The sequence below is a fragment of the Bombus vancouverensis genome, unplaced genomic scaffold (assembly GCF_051014615.1).
Source record: "Bombus vancouverensis nearcticus unplaced genomic scaffold, iyBomVanc1_principal scaffold0064, whole genome shotgun sequence".
NCBI classification, from domain to species: Eukaryota; Metazoa; Arthropoda; class Insecta; order Hymenoptera; family Apidae; genus Bombus; species Bombus vancouverensis.
In genome coordinates this window covers 300,126-321,166 of record NW_027468955.1, presented here as the reverse complement: position 1 = coordinate 321,166, position 21,041 = coordinate 300,126, and the positions used below count along the sequence as shown (strand labels likewise).

Genomic DNA, 21,041 nt, shown 5'->3' with positions numbered 1-21,041 from the left:
TAAAAAAAGAATTAAATGTAATTAGTTTCTTTTTACGCACGCGATATTATTGGCGATATATGAAGGTCAACTTTATTTTTTTAAATAGATATATTTATACATATATTTATAGATATAAATACATATATTATATAGATATAATAGTATATATAATATATATAATAATATATATGTCGAGTCTGAATCTCCGAGTCCGAGCTCGAGGCGCCCTCCCGGGGAGGGCTCGCGGGAGGTAGCGGTTCTGCGTTGAAGTTCTCCATCGTCCGGTCGCGCGTGGGGTACCTTTATTGTCGATAGTTACACTAGCGACGAGGGCCTCAGGCTTGATAACGAATCCGTGACCAACGGGAGGACAGGTTCCCTTGCTCTAACTCACACGTGCACCACTCCCTGCTCGTAAGGCACTCGACTTCCTTCACCGATCAGCTCTCTAGCAAGACTGCTCGTCATCCCAACGACGCCACCGAAACAAGACTCCGGTCGAGTGTCTCAGTACACACGATCCTCCGATCGACGTACGATTGCTATCGGTTTGGATACTTGCGATTGTTTCGTTATGGCTATATTAGGCTCTAGGTTGCAAGGTTAGGGTGTTGTCCTGAAGTTCCAGAGGGGCCCCGACGTCCTTTCGTCTCCGACTCGGCCATCCTGACACTTACACGTCCTCGTGTGTGGCCTGCTGGCTTAGACTACCCGTCGGGGCTTCCACCACGCAGGCATCGACCCGGCGCTCGTCCTCGGGGCAATGTTTTTCTTCTCGCCGCGATGGACAGCGAGACGCGATGTGTCCCGGCATGTGGCAGTGAAAGCACAACGCTTTTGGTGGTGCAGCCGGTCGGCTTTCCTCCGGGCGTCGGGGGTCCTCCTTCGGTTACCACTTCGCCCTCTTGCGGCATTCGAATGTCGGATGTCCGTAAATACCGCAGTGGCCACACCTGGTCCAGGGGGCGGGTGACCTGCCTCGTTTGTTTCCGGAGCTCGCTAATGATCTCCACGGCGGGGGCGTTGGCCACTCCGTGTATAGGAAGGGCTTCATTTCTCTTTGGAATTGTTTCACCGACGTGATGTCACTCGTGAGCGCTAGTCGTTTAAAACGTTCATCGCGCGAGCCCAGCAGATGGAGGGCGGTGGCGGCGAGTACCTCTTCCCTGGTTGAATTTCGCCACTTCGACCCCAGGAGGGTGATGATACGATTTCCGTACGCTCCTGGTGTTTCGCCGTCCCGCGGTATTTCCTCGGCTACCTTGATTAGCGACGCGGCTGCTACTTCTTGGCCACCGAAGTGCGCGGCGAATTGTTCCTTAAAATCTGGCCAGGTGAGCTCGTCGCCGTTCATTATCTGCGTAAGCCAATACGCTGCCGGACCCTCTAGGGCACGGTTTAGGGCAGAATACAGTGCGCTGTTTTTCAGGCGGTGGTCCCTCATGAGCAGGCCGACGGCTGTACACAGGCGGCTGGATCTGCGTCCGCGGCTTCGGGGTTGAAGCACGGTAGCGATACCCAGGTTGCCCGGTGTCCTTTCTTCTTCTTCTTCTTCTTCTTCTTCTTCCTCTTCTTCTTCCCTAGCGACCGCTTTAGTGCGCGCACGATACTCTTACGATCCCGTACCGACAACGTATGTTCGGATGCCACTTCTGATGTCGAGTCTGAATCCGAATCCGAGCTCGAGTCACATTCCGAGTCCGAGCTCGAGGCGCCCTCCCGGGCAGGGCTCGCGGGAGATTGCGATTCCGTGTTGGAGTTCTCCATCGTCCGGTCGCGGGTGGGGTACCTTTATTGTCGATAGTGACACTAGTGACGAGGGCCTCAGGCTTGATAACGAATCCGCGGCCAACGGGAGGACTATCATATAAAAAGCAACAGGATACACGAAATAATATAATTCTGACTAGGACAACATAAACGCAAGAAGTGTTGATATTGAAAAAAATATTTAATTTTGTATATAAATATTTTCATATTTAAAAAAGTTTCCGGAAGCAGGAGGATTTACAAACAAATAATATCATAAACCGAATGTTTCATGATCCTTTTCTAATTAGAGTGTGTGACAGCATGTGAGAACGTTTCTTAAAAATATGACTTATTGCAATTACTTAATCGCAATTATGAACGGTTAAGACCTTCTCACAACGAGGCAATCTATCCAAAGTATAAAACTCGTTATACTTGATGAGAAAACAAATCTCTACTTAGGTTTCATTTCGTTTCATCGCGTTCATAAAAAGTGAATTTGTATGAACACATCGTGCAATTTAGTAATTAGGACCGTTGATCTCGCTGCAACATAGATGGATAGAAAAAAGCCATTTAAAATGATACAACGTCGGGAAGACAATTATGAAAATTATAAATGGAACACAAGATAAAATTGTTTAAGATTAATTCTTCTTTTTTTTTTTTTTTAATCGCGAGTGTTTGCAAACGTAGTTTCAATCTGTTTACAATGATAGCAATGAGAGGAGGATGTCTATGAAAGTTATAAATGCGATATTGAATAACATTTCTGCGAGTGGGTTTGTTTTTCGTTACAAATGTTTTTTAAACGAATCTGCAATCTGTTGGAAACAACGGAACAGTATCGGGACGACTGATAGGGAAATAAGAAAGATCGCGTTTTATTTGAACAGACAAATCTTTGAAATCTATTCGAAAGTCTATTTGAAATGGTACGAGCTCGAAAAGAACGGTGAATACTATAGAAGAAGGATTAATTAAAATTCTTATTAATCTGTACGCTTTGTATATTAAATACCTTGATCGATGCCAAGATAACAAATTATTATACAAAACAGTGAAGTATCCACGTCTGACATTAATATTGAGTATTACCATTACTGTAATTTAATTTTTAACCGATCCTGAAAATTCCTTAGAACGTAAAAGGTATAAAATGTTACTGTGCATTTCAAGATTAAATGCACTGTAATTTAGAAACAGTTATGAAGCGGAAACAAATAATTTATTCAGAATAAGAATTCTACGTAATCATGTTAAAAAAAAAACGTACTTATAACGCGTTTAAACTCCAAATATGTAAAGACAATAAGGGAAAAAAATTAAACGAAGAATCGTAAATTCACACAAGATTTTATCCAAAAAAAAATTGGCCTGTACCAATATTTTTATTTGTCGTTACAAGTTACGAGGGTATTAAAAAATTGGCCACGAATGGACCAGAGATAAGAATTTATCAGACTTGCTCTCGTAAATTTCAAGACGTTGCATCGGATATTCTTGAAAATCTTTGGACAATGGCCTCGATATTTCGCAGCTTCTATCCTCGAAGCGGAAGAACTCGGCGTTAAAAGCGACAGAACTGGAGAAACCCGGTGACCGCGAGCCTTTCACGCTCTCGACAGATTTCTCATCCCTCGTAATCCTCCCGGTGTCACCCAATTTCCACCCTCGTATTGCGATTTGTTGCTTCCAACGAGGCGACACCTTGTCTTGTGATTTCCTTTTTCGTCGCGTGAAACACGACCGAACACTTGTTCAAACACACAATTCATATTTATCTAACTCGACAAAACGCCGTGTCATTGAAACAATAGCATTCTTTGGCTTTTATGTAAATTCCAATAAATTATGATAATGTTCGTGGAGACATTATTGCTACCTATTTTATCTGTCGTGATCCAAATTGATTTGTGGCTACGTATGTATATATATATATTTGTATTTTCTTTTGTTCTTTCTTTTTAATTTATGTGATCTGAGAATTACATTTCTGAGAGTTCGGTGAAATTCGATGCTTTATTTTTATCAGTAGAATCTTCCTTGTCATTGTCAGAACGTAGACGTTTACGCGTTTACGGAAAGTTTAAGGATACAAAAATACAGAAAAATGTAGAAAATATGCAAGAATATGTAAAATATCGAAAGTACAGTACTTCTAATAATACTTAGTAGCATGCTCACAAACAAATTTCTTTTGTATTTCTTGAAATTGCGTAAAGATTCGCGGTAATTATCGGATTTTTGTCCTCTTTTATCTGCTTTTTTTATTCGCAACTTATATGAGATATGAATTAATATTCAACGACGTGCGCTCTGTGCCACGAAATGAATTATCTCGCGTTAAGACTGCGGCAATTCTTACGTTTGATATTTCATTTAACGAACAGCCGCGCGTTCCTGAGTTTAAAAACCGCCACTCTGAACTTACGCTGAGAATAATATCAGGAAAAGCGAACGAGAGATGATTAGAAAGAAAATGCGAGGAGCAGTGAGGGGGATATTACTAGACTGCGCTTTTTTGTGCAAGTATAGCAGGATGTTTGAAATTTTAACGAATGCGTATAATATGAAAAAATATATGAAATATCCAAGGTATAGTTTTATTAAACTTACTTTTTATAATGCTTCGTAGGTAAAACAATTTTCTATCCAGATTCCACTTTCTCAATTATATTTTCAAAAATGCTCGATAAGGAGTACAATTTTCTACCCAGGTTGTACCTTTCTAATTATATCTTCCAAAATTCTTGATAGGTGAAACAATATTCCACCGACGATTTACTTTTTTAATTGTATCCCCAAAAATATGGACCTGCTTAACGTTTAGATATTATTATTCTTTCCGTTGTTACTTGATACGGCTAGCAATTAAATAGTGAGAATAAGAAGAATTGGAAGTGCCATTTTCGAAAAAGAATTTTGGTTTTAAATTGGAAATTAAATTTGGTTTGGACATATATGACACAATTTGTATGGACAATGAAGAGTACGAATCTACGAATTTCGAGGTAAAAGTATTGATATATGTATCGATATTTCTGGTCGTTACAATATCTCTAATCAATACAAAGTTCTAACTGAATGTTAGAATGTTAAACGTTAAAACGTTTAAAACGTTAAAATGTGTATCGAATCGTAATTCCAAAGATGTCAATTGATGTAATGTAATAATAAAGTATAAAGTATAATAAAGTATAAAGTATAATAAAGCATAAAGTATAATTTCGTCTGTGGTATAATCTTTCTATTCCATTTTGTTACGTCGCACCGCGAGCAATATGGCAACCAGATGTCACCGGATACTCGCAGCGTATCCTCCATAGTTTCAAGTGCCTTCCATAAATCTCATAGATTTCCTAGAAAAGGTCCTTCAAACCAAACAAACGTCTGTTTCCGAAGAATTTCTAAAGACTATTGTCTACCCCGACTGGACAAGGGAAAGTTAGTTTTTCTCACGTATGCTGCAACTTTCCTCCCACTAACCACTTTCTCTCGAGGGCGGTTAAGACCCTTCGTTAACCAATTAACAACAAAGCCACTTCCTTCACTCTCCTAACTAAAATCGTCACCAACAAATCCGATGGTCCCGTGCGCTAGACACACCCATCCTTAGCTTTCCTCCGAGACAGCATCGTCTCCCAAGACAGTTCTGATTTCACATCCTTCGAACGGTCAATATCCTTCCACCGGGTAGGACACACCCACAGATCAGTCACTCATTCATCTCGTACATATTCTCAACGCGAGAATTGATTGTAATTTCAACAAATAAATAAAAAAAAAAAATCTCGTACATACACACCAGCGTGACTGCCTTCGTTATAAGTTGTTGGAATAAACGGTGAAATATAACTTACTATACTGTGTCATATTCATTTAACCACCTCTTATCTTAACCGAAACAGGGGAACGACTACTTCGCGGTGTCGATTCACCGAATCGTAGCGAGAATTTACTCCTCTCGCTACTGCGACTGCGTCTCTCCGCGAACGGTCGTAACACATTGATCGACAGAAGTACTAAACTCTAATAACATAAATTTATATATTTTCTATTTCCCAGCCACCAGTTTTATAGATTTTTCTATCTTCTGTACTACTTTTATCCCTTTTATTTTTTCTTACATGAGATTATTGTAAATTTAATATCATTTGTTCGCAATATTTGTTATTTATCTTTCCTTGAATTTGAAATTTCGCGCTTCAATGTTGTGTGTTGTTCGACGTTTTATCGAACGATGTTTATCGAACTAGTTTATGAATACATACATAATCATTAAAGAATCTATAAACCTTACTAGTTTGTTTTTACTAAGTTTTGTTACAGAAAACATGTTCTCATAAATTTTCAACTTTAATTTATGGAAATTTATTAACCTTAAACTATAAAATCATTCAATGAGTCTTTCCGGATGTTTTTATGTAGTCATAATTTCACATATCAGCACAGCTCCACCAATAGGATAAGAGTTACGTGGAAGCAACAGGGGGGAAGAAGAACATATAGAGATCTAAAGGTTATTTTTGTCTCATTCAAGTTTCTGTTAACCGGCTTGGAAATTTCCTGTGCTTGTTTCGACTTTGAAGTCTTAAAAAAGAAAATTGTAAGTAAATAATATATATATAGTATATATATCCTGAGTCAAAGTTTCTGTTTATAAATAATAAACCGTTTAAAAACTATATTTTGTATGTTTTTTCCTTATTCATAATTAAATAATAAATATGAAATACTTCTACAGAAAGCCGACATCCTTCAATTAACCGAACAGCAGATGATTTAAAAATTAGTAGTTGAAAGAAATAAATGTTATTACATGTTCATAATTGATCGATAAATTTAAGTATACAATTAGAAAATGTTTCTTCTTTATTGATAACTAAATAATACAGATAAGATACAAGATACTTGTACGAAAAGTCGGCGCGTCGTTCAATTAACGGAACAGCACAGGATTTGAAAATTAGTAGTTGAAAGAACTAAATGTAATATCGTGATGTAATACTGTTTACAAAGAGTGGACAATAGAGATGTTAATCAGACAGAAAAAGACGATTGTTGATTAACTTGAACTATTCATACCAAACGTACGGAAAACAGCGCAATCCACACTCTCTCGGCAACGCCACTCGCAAACTCTGTCTCCGCTCGACTCGCACTCGAATCCTCGACTCGCAACTCTCTGGCCGTTGTCGCATTCCGTTGTCCTTTTCCTAGGCCCACCGCACACGTGTTCTGCAGACGCTCGTAGCCAGGGTCACGTAGGTCTTTTCCACGAAACTATGCACTTGAAAAGACCCATGACACATTGATGGGCCCGACGGCGCCTCGGCTCTCGCGACATTGTTCATAGTTCGTCCGATATTTCCCAGGCCTTTCGTCCACGATACTACATCAATGTACATTTCAATTAGACTAAATAATAATGCTATGATTTCATCGGTAGTAACTTTACTTATTAACTTGAATTATTTCTTTCTTTTACTTCATGTTAGGAAGAGTATCTTTTTGCTTGAAATAAAGAATTGATATAGGAGTAATAATATGGATAGAGATCAAAAACTGTTAAGGCAGAAATTACACGTTTGAACTTTATAGTTCAGTATAGTTCAAATAGAAATTATATAGAATTATTTAATAATTTGTATTCCACTGGAATAAAAATTTAATTTCTGTCTTTATCAAATCTCTATTTCAGAGTATTTGTACGTATGTACTTATCGTCTGCTGTATGATCGAATATCGAATAGGTAATAATCGTTGTTACTCGTTATGTGAGAAAAAATTATGTATATTCACAACTATGACTATTGCATTTTAGGCGCTTGGCCATGGATCGCTGCATTAGGTTTTCGCAATTCCCGAAACCCAGACAAACCACTATGGAAGTGCGGAGGTTCCCTGATATCGGCTAGGCATGTTTTGACCGCAGCACATTGTGCACATATGGATGGAATAGAAAACATACACAATCATAATATTGCCATTCTTAGATTGGTGGAGGAGGTGCCATTTTCGAGTAACTCCTCAAATATATATATATATATATATGCTATTGAGTATTACTGAAGTATCATATCCTGAAATTTCTTACTGTACAAATATATTGTGTCATAAAGCGTGTACAATTCTTTCTCATACTTTTGGTCATTCGTTTCCTGCATTTTCATTTATTTTTTTATTTTTCAGGGTACGTATATCCCATTTGTACGAAAGAGCAACTTCGTCGGCTATAACCCCCTTGTTGCTGGATGGGGAGCGTTAAGATATAGTAAGTGATATCAATTTTATAATAAAATTAAACAGTTCCAGTCTTAAATATCTTTCTTATTTTCTTCGTAGGACGACCACGACGTAATGCATTAATGGAAGTACAAATGCCAGTGATTAAGAACGCCGAATGCAAAATAGCTTATTCCAAATTTCCTAATGCACCTGATATCACTGATGGTATAATATGCGCCGAACATGCTCAGGGTGGAGAGGATTCTTGTACGGTAATTAAGTTACAGAGTTACTACAAACTATACGGTATCTGAAGACACGTCAATTCGAATTAACATCAAATCGACGTCTTAAACATTAGAAATAATAAATAAACACAATTTAATAGTTTTGCCCACTTCTCACACCTCATTATGGTATTTAATCTAATTTCCTTCTAATCTTAGTTTTGCTCAAAATACATATAACATGTACATTATAAATTGGAGTATTTCTATACACAAATCAATAGAAGATTATTACTGTATATAAGTATAATTTCAATACAATTCGATCGATATATTTCAGTATCTTTGATTAAAAATTTAACGATCCTTTCAGGCTGACCTCGGCGGACCACTGCTGATACAACATGAATTAACCTCGTATTTAATAGGTATTGTGTCTTACGCTTATAAGTGCGGCACAGCTGGCTATCCCAGCGTTTACACTAGGGTCACATCGTACCTTGACTTCATTCTCCAAGCGATGCAATAATATGATATTACTGTTCCATAAATATCATTGTGTAAAAAACGTAAAGTTGGATTTTCTTATTGTGGAGATAAGAAACAGCTCAAATTCACATTGTTTTGTACGTTACAAATTATAGGCTTAAAATGTACGAAATGTAACTTTGAAACGACACTAATTTTTTACGCACGATAAACCTCCACGACTTAGGTATGTAAAGATGATAAACGTATATTAATTCTATTAATTTGGTAATAATAAACCAACTTTCTGAGAAGTTCTGTAAATTTCGTTTCTGTTGTATCAAGAGAATAATGGAATATTCCACTTAGATCGTATACTTCTTGTATGTACATACAAAATTTTCCGGCTAATCTAAAACACTTCATAAGATAGAGAGCTTCTGGAGATTCGGACACAGAGAGTGCATAAAATACAAGATAAGTCTCGTGTCTTTCAAAATTATTTTTTATTCGCTAAAAACGTCCTGTGTACTCATGCAATCACATGCAACCTCGAAACTTCGCTTATTTTTTATCACTTTCCAATTCAATACACTGTTTCTGCATTTTTGACTATATGTAAGAGAAATTTCCATTCAGCCAAAGGTGTACTTACAGATTATAGATTCCTATACGACTCTCGGTAAAAATTTATCCGCACTCCAGATAGTTAAAACTTCTGTCGACCGTATTGATCCATCTGCACTCTTCGTATGACGTCAATATCTGTTCAGTGCTGCTGCGTAGGTTTCATTGTGTTACGTTAATTCGTTTGTGACCGTTGCGCGAGTAATGGCGCTTTGCAATGGTAATTTGCAGGAAAACAGTGCAGGATGCTGTGATTCGTTTCTTGTGGTCAGAGGTTATGTTTGATGCCTATATTTATCAAAGATTTAATGCACATTATGGAGAAAGTGTTTTGTCACGAAGTGTGTTTGAATGGACACAAAAGTTCAAAGAAGATCGCACAAGTGTTATGAAAAAACAGCTGGACGCCCGTCCACATCCACGATGACAACATTGAACGTGCTCATGAACTTATGCTCTATGGAATGGACGAGTGACACTGGATAATGTGGCAAATCATTTGCAAATCAGCCACGGCTCTGCTTATGCAATAGTGCACGACAGATTTGGGTTTTAAAAAGTTTGTGCGAGATGGATGCCGAAAAAGCTGATGAAAAGGTGAAGACGACGATGCATTCGTGGTTCGCAGCTCAGCCCAAAACATTTTTTAATGAGAAAATACGAAGGTCCTTCGGCAAATGGACAAAGTGTATACAGAAATTGAGTGATTACGTCAAAAAATGATGTATGTCTTTTTTGACAATTGCTTAAAATAAATTCTACACCGACAGAGCGGGTAACTTTTTACTCACCCTCGTAAGACACTTAAATTTCCAATCTATTATGATGAATAAAAGAGCTTATACTATTAAATCTAATTGTATTTTGTTGCATGAGAGTACACGTGTATGTGATGTACATTACCTTTATATCCCCTTGAACGCTTCAATATTGCGCATATATACTATATTTTGTACAGCTTCTATAAAATTTTGTATGTTTGTTTAGGCTGTTAATCTAGAGGCTGGAGTACAAAGAAGTGGCACAATGATGTGGGCTGATGACATTTATAATTATCAAGGAATCACCCCTACATTCGCTCAGGTATATATCGTTGACTATAATGTATTTAACATATATGATTGTTAGAATATTAATAATTAATTTTTAATTCTATCAGAATTTTAATGAAACTGTCCCTTGGGAAGGAAGAACTGATACCTTGATATCACGGTTTGTACATCCTATATATACGACAAATTTTAGAACATTATATAACGAAGAACCAGATCGCCGTGGCCATGTGATGTGAATAAAAGGACTTGAATTTGATGATATTTTTATAATGTTAGATAACATAACTAAGTATCTTCACAGTAAGATAGGATGACATGGTTTACATGATCTTAATGTTGTTCACTTGAGTGATGATATTATAAGGAAAAGTGTAATATCACAGGTAGGATGATTCATAATTTAGAACTACTAACTCGTGTATGTATTAAAAATTAAAGAAATATATTAAATTTTATAGGATATTTATGTTTAGTAACCAGTAATTCAGAGATTGGTATTCATGGTTACTATAACGAGGCTGTAGAAACGCACCCTTTCTTCTTTGCAAATGGTCCTGTATTTATGTCTAAGCCGAAACTGGAACCTCTGAATAATTTAGATTTATTCTTGTTATTTTCTAAAATACTTATCTACAGTATACCATAAGGAATGATACCGTATCGCACCTAATCAAGTGCCTTAAGAAACATCAACAGGATATCACAGTAATCCCTTATCGACTGATATGTAAGTAAAAGTTATGTGTCATTGTTATACACAGTTATGTGTTAGTGTTATACACAGTTATTTATCATTTTCTATTAATTCAGTTGTAGCCACTACAATATCTATGACACTGGTAGTAATTATGAGAACAATAATGATGTTCTATAAGAGGAAATGATGATTAGGAACAAAAACTTACAGGTAAGTCAAAGTATATGTTATTTGCCATTTGAAAAGAAAGTTACTAACTTAGAATTTTTTGATAAATAATAATTGTGCAAAATATATTGGATTTCAAATTTGTCAAAAATTGAAATTTAAGAAGCATTGTAATAATATAACATTAATATTTTGATTTTTCAGGAGATATCATGCGGTGGATGGATAATATGTAAAAAATATTAAGCAGTATATGAATTTTCATATTGCGTAGAGATAACAAAATGAATTTTAAAAAATGTCGACATGGTAATAAGAAATAGCATCATGACAAAGAATATATAAAGACAGTTTCATTTTTTATAAATAAAAATTTGTTGTTCCAGATTTTGAAATATAGTGAAACGTTTAATTAGTATCTTAATATCTTTAAATAATTATTATTTTAGAATCAATTGTAATTGTATCATACGTACTTTTGAATTCGTGCAAGAACATATGTAATTTTGAAGTAGTTATTATTAGGAAATTGTTAGACGCGAACAGTATGCGAAAAGTTAGTATGCAGTGTAATAATTATCAATCAAAACACAAGAATTAAATTCTTGAGGAAAAAATTTCCGGAATTTCTTATTTACACGATTATAAAGAAATCCATAATAAAAAGGAGCTGCTTTCTAATACTTCTCTTCCTTGTAATGCCTACGTTAATAATAACGAGGTTCGACTTTTTGTTTTTAGAGGGATACTGGAAAATTTGAAAGTACAGTACCATTGGGAAGAAAATCACGATATTGAAAACGATATTTGCAAGTAAATTTCCAAAAAATCTGTTTTCAAATTTTCGCTTTCTATTTCACATTAAAAGAAAGGGCTGCCTTCTTTCTCTGCAAGACAAAACAAACATTCTGAATCTCGTATCAATGAATGATGTCAATAAGTTATTTTTCTTTTCAGATTGAACAATATTCCAGATTTATTCATAATTTCATACTACGCGAAGAATAGACTTTCATAGGTATATAAAGGAAATATTAAGTATAGGAAAACTCTTTTTCGTTGTAGGTGACATATGCTTCACGGTTGAACACGTGTATTTTTGAACACATATAAATGAAAAAGTACTCTTATGGAGAAAAAGAATTGATACCTTCGATTGACATTAGATAATGTATATAAACTTATGAACAATCACTATCGGTTTGTATTTTAGGTGCACACGCAGATTTGTTGGAATTCTTATAAAATGTACATCCTGTACGAACGTTTTATTCTTCCAAATTTTACGATACTATGTCTCATATAATAACTATATGGATTAAACGTAATATAAATGATCCAAAAATAGACTCGAACGACATTAATTGTCTTTCTATTTATACCAATATCGAAAATACAAGTAAAGCCGGAGCAATAGTATGCAATCATAGCATATTCAGAATGCACAGTATTATCATGAAATGTAAATGAATCAGTTGTAAACGAACGATTTCACTGTAAAATCGTTGCCTCCTTTTTTTCATCTGAAATATAGCAGCAATGAGTACATTCTTTTAATATATAATAAAACGAGATATCTTTATAAAGTTACATATGTCATCACTGGTAACTGTTATCTCGTATGACACCAAATATACCGTTAGTATGGAATGATATTTTTATGAAGATATACTTTAATGATAGATTTTATGAATGAAACGTTATATAAGAAAAATTATCTCTTGTCATTCTATGAAGTGTAGTAGCTAACGAAGATTAATTTTACGAAGTATTGGAGCAAAAGAGAATTAAAAAATTAAAAAGATCTAAATAAGATTGTTCGTGTGGCTTAATTATCTCAATTCTGGTACACCACTTGTTACATTCTAACTAATTAGCGCTAAACAATAACTTGCAAATATTAAAGATATTAACACCTTAATATTAACACCTAAAGGTTTTCAGGAAATTTTATAATATTTGATTATTGTATATCTAGTCATTGATTGATAAAATTTCTTGTATAAGCATAGATCGAGGTTGACGTCATACGCAGATTGCATATCATTGACAGGTATCGTTTTAATTTATTTTATGGCTAGAATCATTTGAATATTATACGAATAATTATTTCCATTCGAACGATTAATAAATCACGTACCTATAAAAGATATATTATGAAAAAGACGTGACGAAACAAAAAAATATTGGAAATTCCGTTGTCATTAGATCAATTATTTTTGCAATGATTTTTATTTCCATGTAATTACATATGAAATGGGTAATTCATTAACATCTCCTCGAATCGAATATAATTCGTTACACTTCACAACGATTCAAATAATGGACGGGAAATATATAATAAGTTTCCTGTCCTTGCGTTAAAATAGTACTGTACAAATCAGATGATACAGGAAATACCCAAAAAACCCAATTACATCCACATTGCATGACAGCACACTTGCAATGGATTTTTGTGATTTCAATGTCACAGACAATGACACAACTAATCAGAACACGTTCGAGGCTATAGACATTGAAATTACCGCGTGTTTAATACGTTTAAAGCATAAATCTAAATTTCACGCGATTATTTCTTTGTACATTGTGAAACTCTTAAATTATCTTAATCGAATAAATAATCCTAATGTAATAAAACATCTTGAAATAGACCTAGATATCTGAAACAGAAACTCGAAGGATAAGAAATCCTAAAAGGTACTAATCCTAAAATAACAAACTCCTAAATAATAAACAAGTGATAAAACCTGTTATAAATAATAAACCTTAACTGGAATAATCAAATCCTAACTAATCGAAAATAAAATAAGGCAAGCAATTCTTAATCTTTCAAGTAATTTTTCCGAAAACACAGAAAGATAGAGAAATTAAAAAGACGCAGCACAAATTGCAGCACAATGAAAGTTTCAGAGCGATGAATACGATCGTATTAAACTAAATAATTTTCAAAAGTGAAATTACACTGAAACGTATATCGATGATATTTGTCATTTCTACGATCTGTTTCGCTTGATCGTGCTTCTTTTCTGATGTAAATTCAATTTATAATACGAACTAAGTTTCCTTTATTATTATTAGTCCTGCGTCTTTTTAATTCGTCACTTCTTTTATTTCAGAACAATGACGGGCTCCAAGATGCTGTTCGGATGTTTGGCGTTAATTGCTTTTCTGCATCCATTAGTTCACGTTTGTACTTCGAGTAGTACAGCTCAAGGTTTGTACTTCGAGTTGTCTTTTTCCATGCACTTCAAATTCCAATACGATCTGGTCACGTGGCCTTCGTACAATTTCGAAATTTTACCTGTTTGGTAATCGTCAATGAAAAAAGAAGTTATGCGTGACCTCAACACATTGAAACAATTTTTATGATTTTTTATTTGCCGGTTGGTCAGCAAGTTAATGAAAAAATTTCACTTAACTATTCGCGTTAATTTCTTCGGTTTAACTTTTGGGAAATGCTTCGTTAGCTTCGGGAATATTCCAACGATTCGTTTTACGTACAAAATAAGCATGATAAATATTACATCACGGTAATGTAATATCGGAATATATTAAAGGTGTAATTTTGTCCGATTAATTATAATTTATTAATAATGGATTGAAAATACAGATATTAGTTAGACAGAGAAACGATGTTTGATTAACAGGAAAACTAAATGCAACGCTCGTATTTACAACAAATAACTTGACAACTATTTGGTAACTCTCTCTCTCTCTCTCTCTCTCTCACTAGCAACTCTAACACTCGACAACACTCGCAACTCAATTCTAACGACTCTATGCTTCGACGTCTCGATCAACTCTGATTCTCGCAACACGCACACTTTTCGATTCGCCTTGGATAGCGAAACCGTCCTTCTTCTAACGTTGTCTATTGTTTCCCTCATACCTATGTAAGAACTACCAACTACGTGCCTTTAGTCACGTAGGCACTCTTAAATGTAAACGAACCACAGAAACACGACGTACACGGTTTTTCTATTTTCAGCCGATCTCCAATCAAAGCTATTCTACGATATTACAATCGGCCTTTCCTGACAATCACATCTGCCCTCAGATGTGCTCATCATCGCCGCTCGCACTTACATCACTATCGTCAGCATTCCACCATTTCATGTGATCGGCTGCCGTGGAAGTTGTACGTGGCCCTTCGTGCTCCCCCTCTCGCTGCACTATGTATCGGTCATTTCGCAGGACTTTTATCACCCGATACGGTCCAAGAAACTTCGGATGCAGCTTTAGCCCGGGACCCCTCTGCATCCTCTCGATTGCCACTAGATCTCCCGTCCTGTATGCTGTCGCCTTCTTGCGTCTCCTGTTATACGCCCGCTTGTTTCGGATTTGGATCTCCTCAATCCGTCTCTTTGCGTCCGCACGCAGCTGATTTCGTTCCTCTTGGAACACCGCGGCCTGTTCGTCCTCGATGCTACTGCTCCTCTTTCGCTCTTCCTCTATCTTCCTCTCCGTTCTTTGTTTACCCATTTCACTCTTGTCAGGGGCTTTGATCGTCGTGGCAGCATCGTGACATTTTCGTAGGCTCGGTTCATGGAAGACGTTAACAACTTACCATCTACCGAGACTATGATCTCTTCTTTTTCGAATGTCTTCACGTTCATCGTGTCCTCGACAATCCCATCGTCGTCCTCGTCATCCACATCCTCTGTATATCGAATCTTCGTATCGATATTATTGGAGGGATTCCGCGCGTGCGACTTCCCTTGTCTTTTCGTTCGCCTTGCATTCACTCTCTTCGAGTCTATCCGAAAACTTGAAACAACCCTCACACCCGCAACGCTATCCTTCTCAGTAAATTCGCAAATATCATCAACAACATCCTGTTGCTGTTGTTTAGCCAGATTCTTCCTCCTCGTGATGTTCGCTAAGTCCTCCTGCTGGCCGCAAGAATCCGACGAGGACACCATCTCGTGGTCCACTTTACCAATCACCACGTGTCTTGCCACTATTCTCCGTTCCTCCGACACTTGCTGCACAGCTGCCCGATACTTCTTCAAAACTTCTGCTAACTCTTCTTTATTTTCTTCCAATTGCGACAGTAGCTCAGTTCGTTCGCGACTAGCTACATTAATCACGATCTTCTGCTTCGGAACGTTGCCGCAGTACTTCCTGCAACGAAGCCCGCGTCTCATTCGGTTCTTGCTCCAGTGCCTGTTTCGCTTTAACTGCAACTGCTCTAGCGCATTCTGCATCTTCTAACTGGTTCTTCAGCTGTCGTAAAGCTGCTTTACCCGTCGAGTCACCTTTCGATCTCTCCGGCATCGTTTGAGCGTCTCTTAGCAATGCTTTGGTTCTCTTCAAATCTCTTTTTAGACTATGTTGCATGTCCTTAACGTGTGACAAATCTATCTCACTCGCCTGTGTCTCTACATCTATCTTGAGGACTTCCGGACACTCATCGGGATTTTCGTCCTTTATTCTACTAATAAAAGATTCTCCCCCTTTTGTACTTATTTCAACAGTGTCCAAAAAGTCTGCGCCAATAATAAGCGAATGTTGCATCACTGTGTCTGGAACTACGTGTATGGTTATACAGTACGACTCATTGTCTATAATAATGTTCGTCGAAAATTTCCCGAGCGTAAAATTCCTTCCGGAACCGACACCGCCAAATCCAACGATTTTCACATGCTGATCTGCTCGCATTAGAGTCAGCTCACTACCGGTGTCTATCAACGCGCTCAATTCGAAATTTTCCATCTTAACATCCTTACCACGCCTTGTTTGTAACGACCGAAACACGCTGTAAACTTTTTTTGACGGCTCACCCAGTGCCTTGTCGCATTTTGATGCGATGTGTCCGTACTCCCTACATTTGAAGCATTTAGGTTCTCTCGACTTGCTCGGACACTCCGCACACACGTGCTCCGCATCACCGCAATTGTAGCATCGCGCCTTCCTCGCATCTCCAGATCGACCGGGTTCCTTGTTCCTCTCGGTTTCGGACAGCTTCGCCACCGGCTTTACCCTGCTACTCTTCGGCTCCTCAAATTTCGTCCTCATCTCCATATCTCTTTTTATCGCTTCGTAGCGCCTGAAACGCTCTTTTAATTGCTCGATATTCCTGGCTCCGTATAGCACAGTCTTGTTCGCGACCTCGTCGGGAATGCCTTGAATAATGTAGTCTATCAAGGATTGCGTATCAACCCTTCCTTCTTTTGCAATCCCGCACATGTGATACATATATTGTTGCAGACTCTCATCTGCTTTCTTCTTTCTATGGGATAACTCGCCATGTATTTGTTGGTCGCTTACTACATTTTCAAACTCATTCCTCAACGCCTTTTTTAGCTTTGCCCAGAACTTCGCGCATCGCTCTTGTCGTACGAAGGTCTGAGCGGAGCCTGCGAGTAATTTCTTAGCATAGGCCACTATGTGGGCGTCTGACCAACCCCACACTTCTGCCATTTCCTCGAAGTCTTCCACCCACTGATTTACACTCAGCAGATCATCCCCGCTGAATTTCTCTAATGAGTCTTCCACGTCTTTAAGACTCAACATCGAGCCGACGCATATACTTCTGCTGATACTCATCGCGGTCCTGATACACCGCTCGCGTGCCTCTCCTGTATTCTCGCGCGCCTTGTTTATCGTCCTCGCCTTCACTTTCATCGGAGCTCCCTTCTTCCGACGATACATCGTCTCCTTCTAGGGCCGCCTGTAGCCGCGCGCGTAGTTCGGATTTTCTTCCCGTTACCTTCAACCCCAAGCTAACGAGACGCGCTCTCAGCTCTTTCGTCCTCAGCTTCTCGAGGTCTTCCTCTCCCTCTTGACTGCGTTCGGCTCTCTGCTTGCTTCTTAGATCTCGCTGGTTTGTTGGTTCTTCGCCACGCTTCGAATCCTTAGGAGTAGATCGACCAGGTTTGCACGCTCTGTTCAACCTGGCAACCAGCACTGATCTCGCACCGGATATAGGCAGATTCATCTGTGCGAGCTTACTCCTCAGCTCCTCCAGCGTCAAATCCTCTTCCCCCGACAATCGTTCGTCTTCAACGTTTGCCATTTTATTCTATTCTTTTCTACTCCCGCACAAATAGCTCCGTTAAATCGTATCGTTTCTCTGTCTTATTCAATCCCGGACGAGCCCCCACTTGTAATATCGGAATATATTAATAATGGATTGAAAATACAGATGTTAGTTAGACAGAGAAACGATGTTTGATTAACAGGAAAACTAAATGGAACGCTCGTATTTACAATAAATAACTTGACAACTATTTGGTAACTCTCTCTCTCTCTCTCACTAGCAACTCTAACACTCGACAACACTCGCAACTCAATTCTAACGACTCTATGCTTCGACGTCTCGATCAACTCTGATTCTCGCAACACGCACACTTTTCGATTCGCCTTGGATAGCGAAACCGTCCTTCTTCTAACGCGTTTTTAAAACGCGATGGCGCTATCACTTTCTAAAAGCGTCGTCTTTACATTTCCGATGGCCACGGGCACATCCGACTGCCAGATATACAATGTATTATAAGAGTATCATTACCATACTTTTCATGAAAAGAGCAATTTTTCTTGATAACTATACTCTGTAACATAGATTGAAGTCGCTGATTTGATCCCTCTGATATCGTTGTCTTATGAGAGTCTCGCCTGGTCTTGATTGGTTGTGTTGACTCTTATCGTTGTGAAAAATCGATTCGTTGTGTACCTTTTTTGTATAGAGAATTATTTTGTGGTAGAATATAATGTTGTAATATTCGTGGTCTTTACTTTACTAATTTTGTCACTGAGCCGCTCTTTGGTTCGTTGAGCGATTCATATTCCGCATATATTCCGTACTTGCTTCGCTTGGTACTTTTATAATTTTCGCAGTTACAATAAAAAATTTAATTCTTAACAGATTAAAGATTTAACCTCTTGCTTTATAGTGTACAATAATTTTTTTTTTTTTTTTTTTTTTGTATAGGTTATGTGATCCATAGTTTGAGTAAGTAGTACATATATATATATATATATATGTCGGAGATGAAAGGACACCGGAACCTTCGGATAGCCCCGCAAACATTGCAATCTAAAGTCTACTATAACTGTAACTAAACTATTGTTGTTATTCAATCCGATTGTAATTGTTCGAGATTAGTGACGGTGAGCTTTGGCTCGAGGCGACAGTCTGTCGCCCAACGTAGCCGCGGTCAAGGGATGAACGCTTTGCCTAACAAACATATGGAATAATTCTATAGCTCTCCTTAAAAGAAATATTCGTGGCGACACGCGACAGTAAACATTCCAACGGTTTCTGTCCCGTGGCTCGCCACACGCAGACCCTATTCTTCGAGTAAGATGATTGCCAGATGTCGATGCGTCTCCGCAGTACATGTTCGGCTAGCCCGAGGGCCCGTAATAAATCTTAAGGTTTAGTTAACTAAAGTCCTTCAAACAGACAAACAGTCTTTGTCCCAACTACGGGAAGATAGGGGAGACATATTTTTCAACGAGCGGCGTCTCCCACTAGCAACTTTCCCTCGAGGGCGGCTAGCATCTTTTTCTAACCACCAATATGGAGATTGACCAATTAGCAGCAACGTCAATTTCCCTTACTTCCTAAACGAAGGCTTTCCTCGACGAATCCGATGATCTCGTGTCCTTAGACACACCCCAGTATAGTTTTCCTCTGTGGAATCATCGGGACGGGACGCGCATTCTTTGACGCGCTCCCGTCGACTAAAGAGTAACGTCTTTACGCTCAGCAATTATCGTTTACGAGTCAGACTTAGATTCAGCGAGAACGCCTATCTGTCATCCCGTTGACCGCGGATTCGTTATTGAACCTGAGATCACTGTCACTAGTGTCGCGGACGTCTCACCGCCGTGATAGATTGTCAAACCTGTGTTATTCATACCTGTGTCAATAAATCGTATCTTCGCTACACCGCAACGATGGCTACCTTCAATGAAGACTCCTCAAACACCGACAACCCTATCCCCACTGCTTCTCCGACATATATATATATTTACGTGACAAGCTTTCATTTCAATCTATATTTAAGATTAATATTTTATCAGTTTCTGTTCGTAACAACATCGAAGTAGTCAATAAGTTTGAAGAGTATAATTAAGGAAGTTATGAAGCAAGAGGTTAAGAACAAATTCTGAAAGAGGTTATGTACAACTCAGTAGCACTGCTTTACATTACTTTGCGAATTACTTTTCAAGCATAAAAATAGTTTAACAGCCATTTATAGTTACTTCCTTACCATTACATTCATTAAATTCGTTTGATTTTGTAAACAAAATAACCACGCTGACCAGTCTCTTATTTAAAATAGAACAGCTTACTTTCTCTTCGTAAATATTATTAATAATTTCTCCCAATTCGTATACTTCCATCCTTCGTATAAGTGACAATGAATCAGAAGAGTTTCATAGCAATATTGAACAACATACAGTCAACTACAACACCATTGGATACATCCACCATACAGTCAACTACAACACCATTAGATAACAGCAATACAATAGATTATAATTTTCTACGTGTCATTGATTCATCGTCATCATTTTCCATTTTTTTAGCATATGTAAAAACGTATCTGACGTAATCTTACCTCGCTCTTTGAGTACAAAAATCCATTCAAATGAAACAAAGGGAAAAGAAATAAGAAAACAAACACTCACATACGAATCTTCATTACATAACTGTATGTACTCCTCGAGGTATAATTACTCAGACACGTTACAGCGTACCTTCTTCGTTCCCTGATGGCTGATGTTGATCGTTGACGTTTATAATGAAAGAATTTCGTCAACGGCGCCATCTGGATCCTTGTTGAAAAATTAAAATAGCCGCAACAGCACCATTAAGCTCAT

General features: G+C 37.7%; 2 protein-coding genes across 6 annotated transcripts in view; one reads left to right on the top strand and one right to left on the bottom strand.

The window, feature by feature from the left end:
- Nucleotides 1-21,041, bottom strand: part of LOC143304926 (uncharacterized) — a 132,518-nt gene that overhangs the window by 40,619 nt on the left and 70,858 nt on the right. The gene's annotated exons all lie outside the window — the stretch shown is intronic.
- LOC143304914 (venom serine protease Bi-VSP-like) lies at nt 7,433-13,022 on the top strand. 4 transcript variants are annotated; one of them, XM_076627452.1, is made up of 6 exons: nt 7,435-8,011; nt 8,083-8,237; nt 8,566-9,442; nt 9,519-10,062; nt 10,275-10,370; nt 10,447-13,022. In XM_076627452.1, exons 2-3 carry the CDS (start codon nt 8,106-8,108, stop codon nt 8,719-8,721), a joined length of 288 nt encoding a protein of 95 aa, XP_076483567.1. In that variant the 5' UTR covers nt 7,435-8,011; nt 8,083-8,105; the 3' UTR covers nt 8,722-9,442; nt 9,519-10,062; nt 10,275-10,370; nt 10,447-13,022. The 4 variants fall into 4 exon arrangements, with proteins under 4 accessions (XP_076483566.1, XP_076483567.1, XP_076483568.1 ...); XM_076627453.1 differs by lacking the exon at nt 9,519-10,062 and having other exon boundaries at nt 8,566-8,620; XM_076627450.1 differs by having other exon boundaries at nt 8,566-10,062.

Bases quoted from the DNA above. Each gene is read 5' to 3' on its own strand.
- LOC143304914 (XM_076627451.1), top strand. From the start codon at position 8,106: ATGGAAGTACAAATGCCAGTGATTAAGAACGCCGAATGCAAAATAGCT. The intron at 8,238-8,565 runs GTAATTAAGTTA...CGATCCTTTCAG, and splicing joins GTGGAGAGGATTCTTGTACG to GCTGACCTCGGCGGACCACT.